This window comes from Balearica regulorum, chromosome Z (genome assembly GCF_011004875.1).
Source record: "Balearica regulorum gibbericeps isolate bBalReg1 chromosome Z, bBalReg1.pri, whole genome shotgun sequence".
Lineage (NCBI taxonomy): Eukaryota > Metazoa > Chordata > Aves > Gruiformes > Gruidae > Balearica > Balearica regulorum.
In genome coordinates this window covers 45,801,240-45,818,550 of record NC_046220.1, presented here as the reverse complement: position 1 = coordinate 45,818,550, position 17,311 = coordinate 45,801,240, and the positions used below count along the sequence as shown (strand labels likewise).

The window sequence follows — 17,311 nt, the reverse complement described above, 5'->3', positions numbered from 1 at the left end:
CAACATCCCAAAGCATGCTGAACAGAGACACAGCTGAGTAAATTTTAGTCTATGGTGCAGGTTACTAAGTTGACTTGATATCCTGTCTTTACAATCAGTGTGCATGACTTACCGATTTTATGCACTTTTTAAAGCTCAGTAACTGAAAGGTAAAATCAAATATATCAGATGGAAGTGGCTAGCTATGTAGTTAGGATCATAATCGAGTCAGCCCTAATAATATTGGAAAATAAAAAAACCTCAGTTCTAAGCCCTCCAAATAGCAGAGTATTACTTGAGAGAAGTAAGGTGAAAATATAATTTTCTTATAAAATCGTCATATGTCTTCCACTCTACAGTGTATCAGCAAGGACTTTGAGATGGAAAGGTTTTCTTGAATTTTATGTAATGATGAATCTGTTCTAAACTCATGTGTGGATAAATTACCTGGTTGCAGATGAATGTACATGTACGACCCACTGCTGAGGTTAAAAAGTAAACGCAAGAGCACTGATAGACGTAATCCTCTACCCAAATTTTGACAGAGAGCATACAAAAAATGTGGATTTTTTTTTTTTTACCTAAAATAACATGTATGCCAGTTTCGCAAAGCCTTTCAAGAAACTGATGTGAAAAGAAAAAGATTACCCAATGGGTTTTTTTGGCTTAATATCACTTGATCTGCTGCCTGCTTTGAGGCTGCTGTTCCTGTATTTCTAGCCGTAAGTGTGGACACTGCTAGCTGTCTTATTGGCGAGTTGAAAAAGAAAATCAAACTGTCAGATGCCAGAGGCTGGGGATTATTTACCTTCAGCATGCAGTGGCCTGACTATGATCCAGACTTCCTGGATGTTTACCAGGCTGCTGTTAATACTTTGGCTAGCTGGAATCTATGCTTATTTTAGGGGATCACTCACATTAGTTTCTGTGGTTTATTTGGTTCCACCCATATTTGAGTCAGATGTCACCCTTCCTATGCCACTAGATACTGGCCTGGAAAGTACATGTCTGTAGATCCAGTAAAAGCATTGCTCTGTAATGTGAAAATATGCTGAGAAATTGCAGGAGATTGTATCAGCTCTCCTTAGTCATAGTATAGTTCACAAATAGTTTGCAAAATTTATGTCAAATACCCAAAAGACTAAGAAATAGTTAGAATGGAAACATTGTAGCACCATTAGCAGCAAGGAGATGGCAGCTTCAAAGATTTTTGTACGTCCAGTGCAGCACTACAGCCTGTTTCTATTATAAAACTCATATATGTATCATCATTGCCTTTTCTTCTTCTGGGACAGCTGGGTGTTTAGAAGAATTTACTCAGTAACTGACACAGAAACTGTAAGCCCTGAAGCGGGTGTTGGCCAGAATGTGTGTCTGCTTGGAATGGTCCTTTTCTAAGGTGGAGAGCACCAGATTTTCAACTATGTTTGGAGCTGGATCTTCAAATGAGCTGAACCCTAGTGTTGTGTCCAAATGCTGGGAGCTGATCTCTTCTTGGAGAGAAGATTCATGTGTATGAATGTAAAGTCTGCATTTATCTCCTCACCTAGGTTACTGAGCTATGGAGCTGTAGTTTTCCTGTTTTCTTGCTGTCAAAACTGGGTTGATCTGAGCATTGGTAAAAAACTGCCAGTTTATTGGCCTTTTCAACAACAGCAGTCATGCTATTCTCATCAGCAGGTTTAGCACTAGTTTGAGTTGCTTTAAGATACAATCAGCTTTTTATTTCAAGGTTGGGAACCTTTCCCTTATTATGGACCAAACTGGACTTTAAATACAGCTGGTAGGCTGTATAACAATAATCTCAGCAGTCTTCATTCATCACCCAGGCCTACCTTGTCAGCTGTGGAGCACTCGTCTTTTCTTCCCTCCCTTTGCCACAGCCAGCACTGTGCTCCAAGCAACTGTTTCAGTACACATCGTGGCCAGCTGCTGCGCACTACACAGCACTTACTGCACGTATTGCTCCGGCTTTGCACAGCAGTACTCTGCACCATGCTGTGCTGCTTTCCTCTCCTGTCCATCACCTGTCTCATACCAACCATGGTCACTACCTCAAAGGAAGGCATCCCTCTGGGTCTGCTGTTTTCAGCTGCATCCCTCACGCTTGCATGACACAGAGCTTTCCCTGTGTCTGCCTTGTGCCCAATTTCTCTCCCACTGCTGCACATGTAGAACAGCTCACGATAGGAGCAATGCAGTGTAGTGAGTGGCACGTTTGGTGGCTTTAGGTGCAAAGAAGGCTATGGGAAGCTGCAGGTGCAAGAGAGTGCGTGCAAAAAGGACAGGCTGAGAAGAAAAGGGGCAAGGAACTGGCAGAGTCATGGGAGCTGGAGGGAGGGAAACAAGAAATCTAGAGGAGAGAGGTTGAAGAAGGTAGCAGGGTGTGTGACCATTTCCAGTCACTTCAAGGCCACTGGATCTGGTCACTAGTTGCTCCCCTTTTCCTCTTTCATCTGAGGCTGAGGTAGGAGCAGCTAGTGTGGACGTGATGGTTTTAAAGGAGGGTTAGAAAAGGAGGAAATAGCCTCTTAAATGTGGTTGTGTGTTTTCTAGAAGACATTTTCCTTTTCACTGCTGGCTTCTCAGGGAATGGCGTTGCCTCTGCTGGAAAGGAGAGCTATCTGGGAGCTGCATGTGTGGGAGGAATTGTAGCTGTGAGCTACAGTCACTGCAGTGGGTATACCTTTACATTTATATTAGTTCTTACGTGTGAAAGGATGGCTTTATTTATATTTCTCATTTATAATTGCTTTCCAAAGATGGATTCATGGCACAGGTGAATGAGTGGACATTTTGTGGGTCTTTTAAATTAATCTTTAATGCACAAATATTTTAAAAACTGGACTGTAGTAACTTGACTCATAGGTTCGTTGACTTGATGATCCATTTTACAGTGTGAAAATGAGAAAGTGTCACTGGACAAGACCATCAGAATGTTTCACTTTTTTGTTTTCTCTTCTCTGGGAACTGCTACAGGCACAGCTGATTGCACAGTCCATAGGTCAAGCTTTTAGTGTGGCCTACCAGGAATTTCTGAGGGCAAACGGAATCAACCCAGAAGACCTTAGCCAGAAGGAATATAGTGACTTGCTCAATACCCAGGACATGTACAATGATGACCTGATTCACTTCTCCAAATCCGAAAACTGCAAAGATGTATGTCTCATTTTTTTCCATAACAGCATTAAGCTGGTCTGTACCAGTTGCAGGCCCATTAATGGAAAACCATTAGTATTTCCTATAAGTGACCTCAGTGAGCCTAGAATATCCTCCCAAGTAGGACACCCTGTCATCAGTGCTGTTTCAAAGGCAAAAAGTGAACCCAAAATTTATCAGCAGTGAAATTATTTACCAATTTGGTATTTACCAAACAATTCTCAGACATGTTTGACATTGTATGTTAATGAAATGCATTTAAAGTAGATTAACAGAGTAATTCAGTTTAACAGATTGCAGTAAACAATATAAATTTATAGAGTGTTTGGAAGGCATGGCTGATTCCAGATTTCAAAGGATTGTATTTGCTGAAAGGATTTGCAGCTTGGTTAATAAAGATGAACCAGTGCACCACTGCAACACACAGGTAGTGGTTTTCCAATCCACAGTCATAAACTCTTGCAATCTCTTCCAGTTTAGTTTTTTCTACTGAAGCCCATGGCACCAGGGTTTCTTCCACTCCCATTTCCTTTCCTCATATACAGAAATAACTTGTGAGGGGTGTTTCGCACTAAGCCAAATCTGTATTGTGTAACATTGATTATTTCATGTTTGAATACAAATGTAGTAAAATATGTGCCCTGGGGGTTTTTGCCTTTGAATTATAAACGCAGGTTGCAAATAAGGAGAGGTATGCGTTGGTTGGTTATATGAATGTCTGGGAAGGTGGGTGTTCATCAGTTCCATAGGTGTGAAGAAGCATTTTTTTGAAACACTTTTTCTTATGATACAGGTTTACATTGAAAAGCAAAAGGGAGAAATCCTAGGTGTAGTGATTGTGGAGTCTGGCTGGGGATCCATTTTGCCTACAGTTATCATAGCCAACATGATGCATGGAGGACCAGCAGAGAAGTCTGGGAAACTGAACATAGGGGACCAGATCATGTCAATCAATGGGACCAGTTTGGTTGGTTTACCACTCTCAACGTGTCAGAGCATTATAAAGGTATGGAGAATGTTTCTGGAAGTTACACCTTTTAAAAGGATTACATAATAGGTGAGCAGAAAGCATAAAACTCTTAAGAAAACTCTTAAGAAATGTTTACATAGCACTCCATTTCATGATCTTTAAACTACAGTGGGAATTACACTACACCGATTTTCTGACTCCCAGAAAGTGACCTGTGCCATTTACTTGTATAGACAAAGGCTCTGCAGAAATTCACTCCATAAGAGACTATTTTGTTAAGAAGGAAGATATTACCAGATAGACATCTGAAGATGCTTAAAATTTTGTGTGACAAATGGAGGCATAGATGCCTAATATTATCCTAAGCTATATTAGCTGTTTGAAAGCCTCCTATCTGGCTGAACTAGTGCTGATGCTTTTTTCTTATTGTTGGTAACAACTTTTAAAACTCTTGAACTTTGAACTAAAGGCATACTTACCCTCTGTAGAAATTTTGCCTGAATTATTTGAAAGTGTGATGCTTCTCTTCACTTGGCTAAAAGGGATATTTTAATTAGAAGAGCTTTCTTCTAGTTGTCAGAAAAGCATGCAGTCAAGGTCAACTTGAACTGAATGGTGTCTGGGGTAGCTGTAGCATACATGGGAATAGGTATTTAAACATCAGAGTTTCAAAAGCTGGAAAGATGCATTGCTAGGGAATGTTTGAGATGAAGCTATATGGACACTTTTATCGAAACAGCTCCACAGAGCTCCTGCAGATCATAACATGTAGACAGATAATCTAATGCTGGTGGTGTACTACACAGAAATCCTCCTCTGATTTCTAGGAATATGCCTGTTAAACTTATTTATTTGGGCAACTTTCTAGTAACAAGTAGTATTATGTGATATGTTTTTTCTGCATTTTGTACTTTTTTAAATTAAAAAGTAAATTTTTCATTTACAAAGTAAAAAAAAAAATTACAAACTAATTTTTTTGTGTCTGTGTCCACGGATTAGTTTCTTTATACTTGAACTAAAATGTATGCTATAAAGACTTCCCATTCTGTTTTCCAAAAATGTTAACGCTGAGTTCTGTTGTGTAATAGATGCATAAGTCAGTGAACCAGCCATTTTAGATTCAGTGAGTAGAAATAGCCTGGAAGTGTAGCATGCTAAAGACATGGCAAAAACAGTTACATTTGTGACAGAAGGAAAAAAAGTCATATTAAATATCTTTGTGCCACTTGCACTGGAACAAAACTTCCTGCAAATTTAGGCTTTTCATGTTAACCATACTTGTTTCCTATGCCACATCAGTTTTATTTCTAAAACTGTTATGCTTCTCTAATTCAGAGGCTTTTCAGGTGGAGTTTCATTATGCTCATGTGTACTTTCTCCAAAGAGAAACAACCAGCTTTGCTGTTTCCAGCTTCTGCAGACCTTTTCCTCACTGATACTGCTGTTGCCATAGGAACTGCCAGCCATTGTCTTTCTAAAGAGAAGATAGTCTGTACATTTGCAGGTCTTCAGAACCGTACTGTTCATATAGCACTTCTGGTTACAAGTATATATGTCACTGAATGATCTAAGCACACATTTAAATGTGGTGGAAATACCTCAGGATTTCAGATTTCTTCAGCATGCTGTAAGGACTCCTGTGAACAGATGACAATATTATGTAGATGAGAAGAATATCTTGCAAGAACTTCAAATAAGATAATTTCAGTATTATGGATGTAATCTCTGCTACTAATTGACCATAAACCAATTGCAAACTGACAGAGCTTGGAAGAAGCTTTCCATATGTGGTGGTTATTCCCTCATTGTATTATGCTACTTGTTTTTTTTACCGAAGTATCTGGTGCTGGCTACTATCAGAAGCAGACTCAGGGACTGGATAAGCAAATAAGTTGGTCAAATGACACAATTGTTTTGTTTCTGATCAGTGTATATTACCAATCTGCATAATACAGAAAATTAACCACTTTTGAAATACATGCACTTTCTGTAAAATTAGAAGAATTATTTGTTTGGAACCACATTACTTTTTTTGCAAGCAATCTATATAAACAACTTACACATTCACCAGGGAAGTAAGAGCACTGTGATATCCACTCTTTTGAGGGCATGTAACCTGAATGAACTCAGATGACTGAAGTTAGACACCTAAATTCCTCATAGAAATGGACAACTCCAGTACTCTGCATGACTCCTGTCCTCCTGGCTGAGGCAAAAGCCACTCAGACTTTTCAGTAAACATTGTACCCACAGCTTAGTACAGGTCAGTTAGTCCCTGTCTTCTCTTATGCGTGTCATTGTGAAGACCTTCATATAGAAGATGAATGGCCCTTGAGCATGTGTGGTGCGCTGCTAACCTCTCACCAAAGTGGAGGAGCCCATAGTCATGGAAGAGACGGAGTTCGGACCTTCTTTCTGCTGAGAGCAGAGCAGAGGCAGTTCCCACAGACAGGGGCTTTGTCATTTTGTGTTCATGCACCTGTTCGCTTGGAGCCGCTCTCAATAATTAGCCAAGCTGAGCTCAACACTGTGGAAGTGAGGGCAGCTGTTTCCCCTGTGATGACTGCATCCGGGTCAAGGCACTGACAAGAAAACAGACTCTAAGGCAGTTCACCCTGGCAGGGTGCCGGTTTAGATATTCAAGTCTCTGCTGAAACAGGAGTTTGGCTGAACAGAATCAGCAGCGGTAAACTGGATGTAGAGCCTTCAGTGTATTACCTTAGCTACAGTAGCATTATTTTTTTTAATTAACCTTTTGAAGTCAGTGTCGGACACCTGTTAGTTGCAGTGGGACCCAGATTTCAATTGTACATATAAAAGGCATTCAGAAGTAGGTACTGGAGTGGGTAGGTGCTGTAGTAACTAAGGTTGAAGTTGCTGTATTCTTTATAAGGCATTTCTTTCTTGAGGTGGATTTTATTTATGTATTTATTTATGCTCATCCTTTGTGTGAATGAAGCATTTCAGAAAAATATCTTCACAGTCTCTAAGAGCTCTGAATACTTGAAGTTGTACAAGGGGTCAGATTGCAGTTATCTGCATTTTTACATTTGAGTTTTCATGGAGCCACACGATCACAGAGTCTCTGAGGCTGGCAGTCACTGCTAAAGCTGGTCTGACCAACACTTTGGTTCAAAGTAGAGCAGGTTGCTTAGGGCTGTGCCCACTAGGCTTTAAATAACTCCAAGGTTGGATACTCCACAACCTCACTGGGTAATCTATTCCAGTATTTTACCACCCTGACAGTAAAAATAAATTTTCCTCCTTCAGAGTTTCGGTAGCAAGGAGTTAATGATGAATGTGATTTAACTCATTTAGAAAGGAGAAGGAACGGAAGTTAGGAGCACTGCTTATACAAGCATGATATGAGCAGGACCTGCTGTTTGCTTGACAGAATTGAATATTTTCTGCAAGGAAGCCACTTATTTGTAGCTTAGCTATTTATTTAAAATTTTATTTCCCATGCACAGTCATTGGCTTTTTTGGTTAGCTGTATAAACCTGTTTATTATTCTTTTTACATGTGATTTGTTTTATCAAATGAGGAAATTGCTGACAGGAAGCAAATTTTCTTAAAATAACTGTATCGGCCTCTTGGCAAGAAAAAAATTGATGTTTTATCACTCATTTCACTGAATATTCTGATGCTTGTGCCTGGCGTTCAGCGATCAGATTCTGTTACAATGTATACTAAGAGCTGTTTATTCAGGGCTGTTCCCATGTCAATATTTTAACACTTCTCCCACACACACACCCCCAAAGTGCTTATGTTAAATGTTTTGATCTGTCTTTGCCAGCATTTTTCATGGTGATTTCTTTTTGCAGGGTTTGAAGAACCAGGCCCGGGTTAAACTGAACATAGTTAGGTGTCCTCCAGTAACCACAGTCTTGATCAGGAGACCAGACCTCAGATACCAGTTGGGTTTCAGTGTGCAGAATGGGATTGTAAGTAGCTTCCACACTCTCTGGTTAAGCTTTAATATGCATGAGCCTTCTTGTCTATTTGTGGGTAAGTTTAAGTGTGGGAAGAGGGAAGCTGCCGTTTTCTTCCTTACAGCAGGCATGACTTTGCACATGTGTTAACTCCGCTTTTATATCTTAGACTTAAACAGAGTTATTTTTTGTCTTTGACTCTACTTAGTTCACAACTTTAAAGTCAGCCAGAGGAACAGGAAAGCTGTTTTAGGTTAGAGAAACAAAAATGTGTAGCAGAGGCTGCTTTCAGTCTGCATCATTCATGTCTCTAACCAAGCCATTGCATGATCTCAGAAGAAGAAACCTGTCCTTTTTTGTTGTAAGACATCTTACAACTTTGAACATTGTTAAACTGTGGTCCTTCATACACTTTTAAATTTCCAAACCACAGCACATGCAATGTACAACACAGCCTTTTCTGATAGTTTGTTCTGTTCTTGGAAGAGAATATCCAGTAGTTATTTGTCACTAACAAATTTTACTTTGAATGAGTGATCTATTACATTTTAGAATTTGTTGCAAGCCTCTGTGTTTAAATGCTGATTTACAGTTTACAGGCAAAAATGGATAATCTAAAGCCTCTGTTCCTTATCTGGACTCTGATAAATTTGTCCTTTCTTTTCCAGATCTGTAGCCTTATGAGAGGAGGTATAGCAGAGCGAGGAGGTGTGCGTGTCGGCCATCGGATCATTGAAATCAATGGACAGAGTGTTGTAGCGACACCCCATGAGAAAATTGTTCACATTCTCTCAAATGCTGTTGGTGAGGTAAGAGCAGGCAATGTGTCTAAGCAATATAATTCATCACTGCTACCAGTAACAACGTGGAAACCAGTAAAAAGTGGTGTCTCTCAAGGGACCATATTGGAACCAATACTTTTTAATATCTTCACCAACTATGTAGACAAGTGGGACTGAGTGCACCTTCAGCAAGTTTGTGGATGACACTAAGCTCAGAGGTGTAATTGATAAGCTCAAGGAAAGGGATGCCATTAAAGGGACCTTGACAGGCTTGAAAAGAGGGCCCATGTGACCTTTGTGGAGTTCAACATGGCCAAGGGTAAGGTCCCGCACATGGGTTGGGGCAATCTCCAACATCAGTACAGACTGCAAGATGGATGGATTGAGAGCAGCCCTATGGAAAAGGAGTTGGGTGGTGGATGAAAAATTGGACATGAGCCAGCGATGTGCACTTGCAGCCCAGAAAGCCAGTCATATCCTGGGCTGCATCAAAAGCAGCGTGACCAGCAGGTCGAGGGAGGTGATTCTGCCCCTCTGCTCCGCTCTCATGAGACCCCGCCTGGAGTACTGTGTCCAGCTCTGGGGTCGCCCATACAAGCAAGCCATGGACCTGTTGGAGACGGTCCAGAGAAGGGCCACAAAGGTGATCAGAGGGCTGGAGCACCTCTCCTATGAGGACTGAGGCTGAGAGAGTTGGGGTTGTTCAGTCTGGAGAAGAGAAGGGTCCAGGGAGACCTTACTGCAGCCTTTCAATATTTAAAGGAGGCTTGTAAGAAAGATGGAGGCAGACTTTTTACCAGGGCCTGTAGTGACAGTTTTAAGCTGAAAGAGAGTAGATTTAGTTTAGATATTAGGATGAAATTCTTTACTGTGAGGGTGGTGAGGCACTGGAACAGGTTGCCCAGAGAAGCTGTGGATGCCTCATCCCTAGAAGTGTTCAAGGCCAGGTTGGACTTAAATCTTCAAAGGACCATTTCAACTCAAACTGTTCCATAATTCTGTGATTCTACCTCTATTAGCCTCTTGCTATTCAGACCTAAGTAATGGAAGTGAGAGCAAGCCAGCATACCATTTCTTTTATTATTTACCCATAGTTCTCCTATGTTTTAGAAGAACCCTTATCTGAAAATATGAAGTGTTCACAACTTTAGATGGTGCATTGATACTAAACATACTGTTTCATAAAATCACTGCTTGCAGTACTTTAATAAGGGTATGAAAACTCTCAGGTTTTACCTTTCCCTTCTGTCCTGTATGACCGTAGCTAGTTCTTTCACGAATGCTCTGTTGTAGTATGCATGTTAGGAACATTGATTAACTTGTCGTATTGCCTCTAGATTCATATGAAGACTATGCCAGCTGCCATGTACAGATTGTTGACTGCGCAAGAACAACCAGTTTACATCTAAAGCTGACACCTCACCATCACAATGTGCATGGAGGATGTTTTTCCTCATTAGTGCTTGTCTCTCTAGTGCTGCATTTCTGTGTGTCTCTCTCTCCTTCACAGACACAAACACAGTGTGTCTCTCTCCTCCCTCCCTTTTTCCTTTTCTCCTCACCATTTTCCTGTATTTTGGGAAAGGGCAAAATACATCTATGGGACTATTTTGGTTGCATCTTTTTACAAGCAAAACTTATTGCAGTTCGGTATGCAAAACAGGAGAACAACAGCAGCATTGCTCACAGCAGGATTCACAAAGAAGATTGACTCTGCTTCATGCTTCATAATGACTTTTATTTTTGTGGCTATAATTTGACAAACTGAGTAAATTAAATGTTGCTGAATGAAAGATGTCTTTACCAAACAGAAGTATAGGGTGCAAGTGTTCTCTTGGGTATCCTGCATGTGACTTTGTTTTTCTTGCCCTATTTTCCCACAGGCACTGAGCTCAGTATTAATGGTTTGTGTCTGTAGGGAAAGTAGAATACCAAAAGGATAGTTTTGCCCTCAGGAAGAATTACCTGCTTATGAAGACTCACTAAATGCTGCTGTTGTAAAATGGACTATCCAAATACACACCTTTTAATTCTCCTCTGTCATCAGTTCTTCATGATAGTAGGACCCTGAAAGGTACTCTGTGACTTGCTGAAACGTTACACTTGCATTACTTACTCTAAGTAATTTGGGAGGCATTTTTTTACAGCTGCCTCCCTCTCTCTGCCCCCAGATTTCTAACTTTTTGTTTTCTTCTACTTTATTTTTAAATGCAAACATGTCTTTTATAGTCCCTTGCCTATTTTAGAGGTTAAATGACGGGGGGAGGATCTTTAAATATCTACAAAAGAAATGGTGAGAAGCTTTCCTCAATAGCTACACTTTTTCTAGGCTCTTAATTCTGAATTTGGTGCACACGGCCATGTGTACCAGTGTATATAGACATTTTTAAAATTGTGCTTGCTATTTATGAAGTTTGAATATAAGAGATCTGCAGACCATTCTAAGTAATTTTGTTCTCTGAGCCAGTTTCAACATATATTTTTGTCCAAAGACCTGTCTAATTTTGACTTTCTCTTTAGGTCATGATATAGATAACAGTGGAAGGGATGAGGTGGGAATAAACTTATTTATTTTGTTATATAATTTAACTTGTGATTTTTTTCCCTATGTATGACACTTAAAGGAGATATGTGTGTACTATATGTACTTGTATGAAGATGATAAACTGTAGGGGTGTATGAAATCTAGGATTTGATTGGCATCTAACTTGCATGCTAGAGACAAAATGGGGAAAAAGGGGTTGGGTTGGGCTTTTTTTTTAAGAGTGGGGAAAAAAAAAAAAAGCAGTGGCTTTTCTTCCTGGTGAGAGGAAAATTCTCCACTCTCTGTGGTTATTTTTTATCAGAACTGTATACTAGTATTTATGCTGAAATTGAACCATGCATTTAGTCTAGGCAAATTATGTTGATTTCTTTTTGAGAAACAGTTTCTGCTGCGTTTTACTGTGATAGAAAGGTTCAGTGAGATGAAAGGCCGCACACAGCCACACACCACTTCTGCTTCGCAAATGTGCCGTTGGTCATAGCCACTTGTTTCTCAGTTATTGTGGGGTGGACTGTGCAATGTAAGTGTTGTTTGCAGTCCAGTAACGATACCTAGACATTACTACGGAGATTCATGGAAGTGCACGTGTGTACGCGCATATGCACACTTGGTGCAGATGCTGCTGAGAGCCATTGAGCACTCTTGCCAGAGGTCTGTTTTTGGCTTTCAGCAATGGTGGATATCCATGGGGCCCATCAGAGGTAGAGAACAAACTTTGTATTTCAGTGGGCAGTAAATATTTAAGGGAGATAATGAAGTGGTGCATAAACTATCGTAGTAAGTGAATATGTTTTAGTGTTGAGATTAATGTATAATGACTTGATTTTACTGCAGTTCTTGTTGCTATATAATTTAATCCCAATCTCCAGAATAGCAGATTGCACAAGAGAGCGGTGTTAGTGTTCCAGGTTAGTACTCACCTCTGCTACCTGACTGATGCAACTAGATAGTGAATGACTTGTGAGTATATTGTTTAACTGTAGGCATCTGGTTTATGATAATTTGAACTTTCTTCCAGAACTTTCCATATATATAGTAATATATGTAAATATGATATATAACCATGTACGATTTAGAAGATTATATGCAGTGCAGCCTTTCCATAAGTTGGCTGAGGAAACTCAGTGAACTCTTGACACGGTTATCATGCTTCTAGTTCCTGCTGTGTTTACACTCTCAGCTTCACTTGTTTCTGTGGTTCTGTCCAGCTGACGTGGTGGGGGTCTTTAACTCACTTCACTGGGAAATGAGGAAGACCTGAACATGCAAATGTATTTTGGGATGAAACAACTGTTTCTTTGAAAATCTTGCAGCAAAGATTCTGTGAAGTTACTGGCACTTGAATGCTTGAACAGTTCATGGTAAATAGGTGCTTAACATTAAGCAAGTGAATGCTTGCAGGATCAGAATCTAGCAAAAAAAAAAATCTCAGTTTTTCCAATTACAGTGTGTGCGTAAGATTTCTAAGCTGGGAGGTCCATAGCATGTGCACACTTCCTTACTTTGTGAAGGGAAAGAGTTTCAAGAAAAAGGAGCTCTAAAAAGAAAGCTGGCAGTTCTCTAGACTCTTGCAGCAGTTTGTTAGATTACATATGTGATTTTTTAACAGATTCAAAGGAGCAAACTGCTAGTTTACATTCCATCTTCAGTGACAGAGCTGAATTCTTTTTCATCCTTGCTGCTTCATACAGTCTAATTAACTCTTCAGTGTTTACATTAAGGATGAAACATCCCTTATATTTTTTTTATTGGCAAGTTTCACACATTTGTTTTGAGTCTTGTTTGAATTTGAGACTCAGTGGGGATTTCCAGATTTGCTTACTTTCCTTGTTTTCTAAATGAAATGTATTTGAAGACAGCAATGTGGTTGAAATCTCTTGTACATATTTAGCGCAGTACCTAGACTATGAAGTTGTACTATCGTTCTGTAAAGAGGGTGAATAGAAATTATGTAAAGCGTTGGGAGAAGTATAGTATTGTATTTGTAACAATATTGTTCTTTGTAAACATTTAATGATCTCTATATAAATATAAATATATATATAAATATATGTGAGCCTGGAATGTTGATACTGCACATCTACTGAATGTAATTCTTCTGATGTTTTTTGCCACAGGTCTCTGACCTCTGTAATCAAGCTACAGTGGTTTGATGGGGGGGGGGGGGGGGGGGGCACGCAACAGGGAGAGGAGTGGGCTTTTTTTGGCGGGGAGCAGGGGAAGGTTCCGGCCAGATATTTTGTTGTGACGTATTTACTGTGCTACATTCCTTTATTTAACAGAGCGCTAATGTCTGTAAGATTTGCAACAATAAAATACAAACCAAAAATACCTCAGACAAGGCTGAGAGTTTGCTCATACCGGTCTAGGGGTTGGCTTGCCGATACTGAATGCGTGAATGCTTGGAAGGTGTCTGAACTTCTCTTTTGCCACTTAGTCTGGAGTAATACTGCATGTGTTTCTGTAGGTGTCAACCAATGCTAGTAACTTTATTTTTAAAGCAGTTTTATTTTCAGGTAATTAAAGAGACTAGTGCTCCTAAATTACGCTGATTCCTTATTTAAGGTTGAATCCCAGTTTTTACCGTGTGAAATGTCACCATGCCTGACTCTTCCAAAAATATGCTATTTCAAGATGCCTTTTATGTGACAAATATTATTTCATTGTCTGAATAAATTTAAATACCTTTTTTTTTTTCATAAATGAGGCCTTGCTAAAAATTCTTTACACTTCCTATCATTTCTGAAACCACTGTTTTTCTTCAAAGCTCACCAGCATGGTTTATTCTGAAAGACCTAATACAATTGGAATAAATAAAAAGTAGAATTGTAATATGTCTGTCATTAGGGTAAATCCTGGAACTGCCTGTGCTAAAGTTAAAAAATATTTATATAATGAGACGTTGACTATAAAAAACATGATGGTATTTGAAAGTCAACCAGCAAAGGCCAGAAAAGGAGCATTTCTTCAGGTGAGGCTTCATAGGATTTTCTGTGCTTCATAGGTTGTAATGAGTACTTTGAAACCACAGAAATGAAAACATATGCCACAACTGATTCAGAAGAAAACTAAACGTAGGCCTTTACCCACTCAGTGGCTATTCATAGCATGAAATACAAATATTGCCAACATGGGAGAATGAAGGATTTCACCTCATTTGCTTAAATGATAGACTGGACAAATTGGAAGTCTCTGGTAAATGGTGTGACAGGCTGAGGTTGCTTTCTGCCACCCTCCATCCTCCTGTTTATTACTGTTCTTGTTAAAGCTTCACATTCCAATTCCTGTGTTACAAACTTTTTGCGTTTCAATGGCTAAACCTAAGCCTGACTTTTCCTTTAGCAGTACAGATACAAATCTCACAGATTTGCTGTCTTCACTGGGAACGTTTTCCTTGCCCTCACCTCCAGGGCTTTAATGGTTTGGATCCAGACTGGGAGGGCGAGCAGACCCCACCCCAGTGCCAGCACCCTGCAGTGCCTCGCGGGCTGGAGAGGTGTGCTGGGACTCTGTGTTGGGGACTGACGGCATCTGAGAACGGGCCTGGGAGCGTGACCTGAAGAACGTTGTACGTGGAGGAGTCGGTGATGCACGTGGCAGTTAACCCGAGCAGGCCCACGCCTGTGCTGTGCCGCTGTGTGCGCCTGGTACGGCATCACCTTCGGGGATGTCCCTCGGCCACAGCGTAAATTTAGCTGATTGATTATGAGAGAGGATCCTGCAGGTACTTGGGGTGACACCGCTTGTGTGTCCTTGGCTTTGTTTACAAGTGCAGCAAGAATTTCTCATGTGAACATCCTTTTTGTTTGACAGTAAAAGTCATGAATGTGGTTGTTTTCTTCTAATAAAATTGTATAATAGCTCAAATGACCAAAATGGAGTAACCCTTGCACGGATGGGTTCTGCACAACTTGCTGCAGCCTGATGATAAGTCTGTCTGATGCTGCACCACTTGGGGTTCCCAGTGTCTGAAGGGATATAAAATTAGCTATACTATCCTCTTTCTTTATAGCATTAGCTCTAATAAATAGCATTTTAAATGAGACTTTACAGAGTTTGAGTGCCTCTCTTGCTGGGATGGTAACAAAAGAGCATCTCCTGGTGCAAAACTGATATGCTTTGAAGTTGTGGTTTTGGTTGTGTCAGTGAGGCAAGAGTAATGTCCTACCATGAAGTGAGGAGGTCACTGAGCCGAAAGAACACTTCTTTCAGACAGTTTCTATTTTGATCACGGTTTGCAAATTAACAGCCTTCTTTTATAAAGGATAGTTTTAGTACTCTGAACACCTTTTTCTACTGAAAGCCTGCTTTGTATCTGAAGATCCACATTTTACGACTGGAGCTTTTAATCTAAACCGTGGTACCGATAACTTGCAAGGTTATTCAATACTGCTTTTGACCGCTGCTTCCAGAAGACTGGTGTATAATCATACCCCATAACTGCACAGATTACCGAACTTCAGGGCCAAGAAAATGTTTCTGGTTTGTAACTTCAAATAAGGTGGCATATAAAATGCCCTGATGGTGAATGTGCATCCTGGTAGACTTTCTTCCTGGCTTTTCAGCAATGTGACAACCACTGAACAGTGATTTCATTGGCCTCCACAATGAAGTGTGACTAGGTTGTAAATTGTATATAATAGTCACAGCTGGTTAGAGAAACTGTTAGATATTGGTGCACTTGGTGTACAGGAATAAGGTGTGTATATACATTTAGCAAACAGAATTATGTATGAAAGGACATTATCCATGAATCTGCATGCTGACTTTTTTGAGGGAGGGGAGCAGCCATTCTTAGGAAAGGGAAGAATTTTAGCAGCATGTTAATTGAGAGATGTTTCTCAGACCTAGTGCAAAGTAAGTTACTGCAGCACATATGGGACAGGAACTGTGGTTCATTCTTAAAAGAGGCTGATCATTGCTGTAAATGTCAATCCTAACTACTCCTGTTTCTGTAAAACACTGTAGAAGGGACATTTTTTTCCTTCTCCAGTGTGATGTTTCTATATACCCTCATTTTCTCTGCTACTGACCACCTGGCATGGCTGCTCTCCTGGAAGTCTCCCCTCCCTTGAAACCTATCACCTGTTTTAAATGTTTATATTCCAGCTCAGCCAGGCAACATATTTATAATTTATGCTAGTTCTCATGCTTTCACAGTGGCAATTTTGTGCAGAATTTTTCCCACTGGATGATTTTACCGATGAACAAATTAAGATGGCAGAAAAATGTCTCTCTGAATCCCAAGCCATTGGCTGACAGGTTTGTGCCTTCTCCCTCCACCACCCTGTCATTTCTGATCGTCTGTGTGGCCATGTGTATAGGGGTAGGGGGAACGACATACAATTGACTTACAGAGAAGTAAACTGAAAACGGGTACAATTTTTTTCCACTTAAATGATAAGCATCCACTTATCACTTATCCACTAATGCTTCTTCCTACCTTCTTTACCCTATCACAGTCTGCATGTGCTCTCCCTTTCCTCCCTGTTGCATCCCATTCATTCCCAAATTCTGTGAATTTCCCCACTGAGAGAAATGTGTACTCTGCACCTTCTCCAGAAAGGCTTCTTCAAGCAAGACCATGGAAGTTCAGGAGATGTACTGTGGCAACAGTGGGAAGAGAGACAGTATGACAGATTGCACTGAGTGTTGTGCCCCCCTGGTTTAGAATGAGAAGGTCTGGGACTAAGAGGGCAGCATCTCAGCCACTAATAAATTCCCATGGCTCTAACTGGTGGCTTTTCCATTGGGTGAGAGCTGCAGGAGGAGCGGTGAAGGCGTTTGAGAGAGTGCTGTTGATCAAGGGAGACTTTTTCATTAGTTCTGAAGGCTGCCTGGATGGGAAATGAGACTGGGAAGGAGTGTGAGAAGTTTGTCTTTTGAATGTATGATGGCTCATAAAGCTGGTAGCTTTGGTTTGTTTGGGGTTTTTTTTTTAAAA

The 17,311-nt window shown here is 40.3% G+C and overlaps 1 protein-coding gene across 2 annotated transcripts in view; it reads left to right on the top strand.

The window, feature by feature from the left end:
* Nucleotides 1-13,520, top strand: part of APBA1 (amyloid beta precursor protein binding family A member 1) — a 105,242-nt gene extending 91,722 nt beyond the window's left edge. For both annotated transcript variants that reach the window (XM_075740892.1, XM_075740893.1), the window contains 5 exons: nt 2,959-3,138; nt 3,932-4,144; nt 7,933-8,052; nt 8,709-8,849; nt 10,160-13,520. In XM_075740892.1, coding sequence (XP_075597007.1) covers nt 2,959-3,138; nt 3,932-4,144; nt 7,933-8,052; nt 8,709-8,849; nt 10,160-10,231 — 726 coding nt within the window. In that variant the 3' untranslated portion in view covers nt 10,232-13,520. The remainder of the gene's footprint in view (nt 1-2,958; nt 3,139-3,931; nt 4,145-7,932; nt 8,053-8,708; nt 8,850-10,159) is intronic.
* Nucleotides 13,521-17,311: the final 3,791 nt, after the last annotated feature.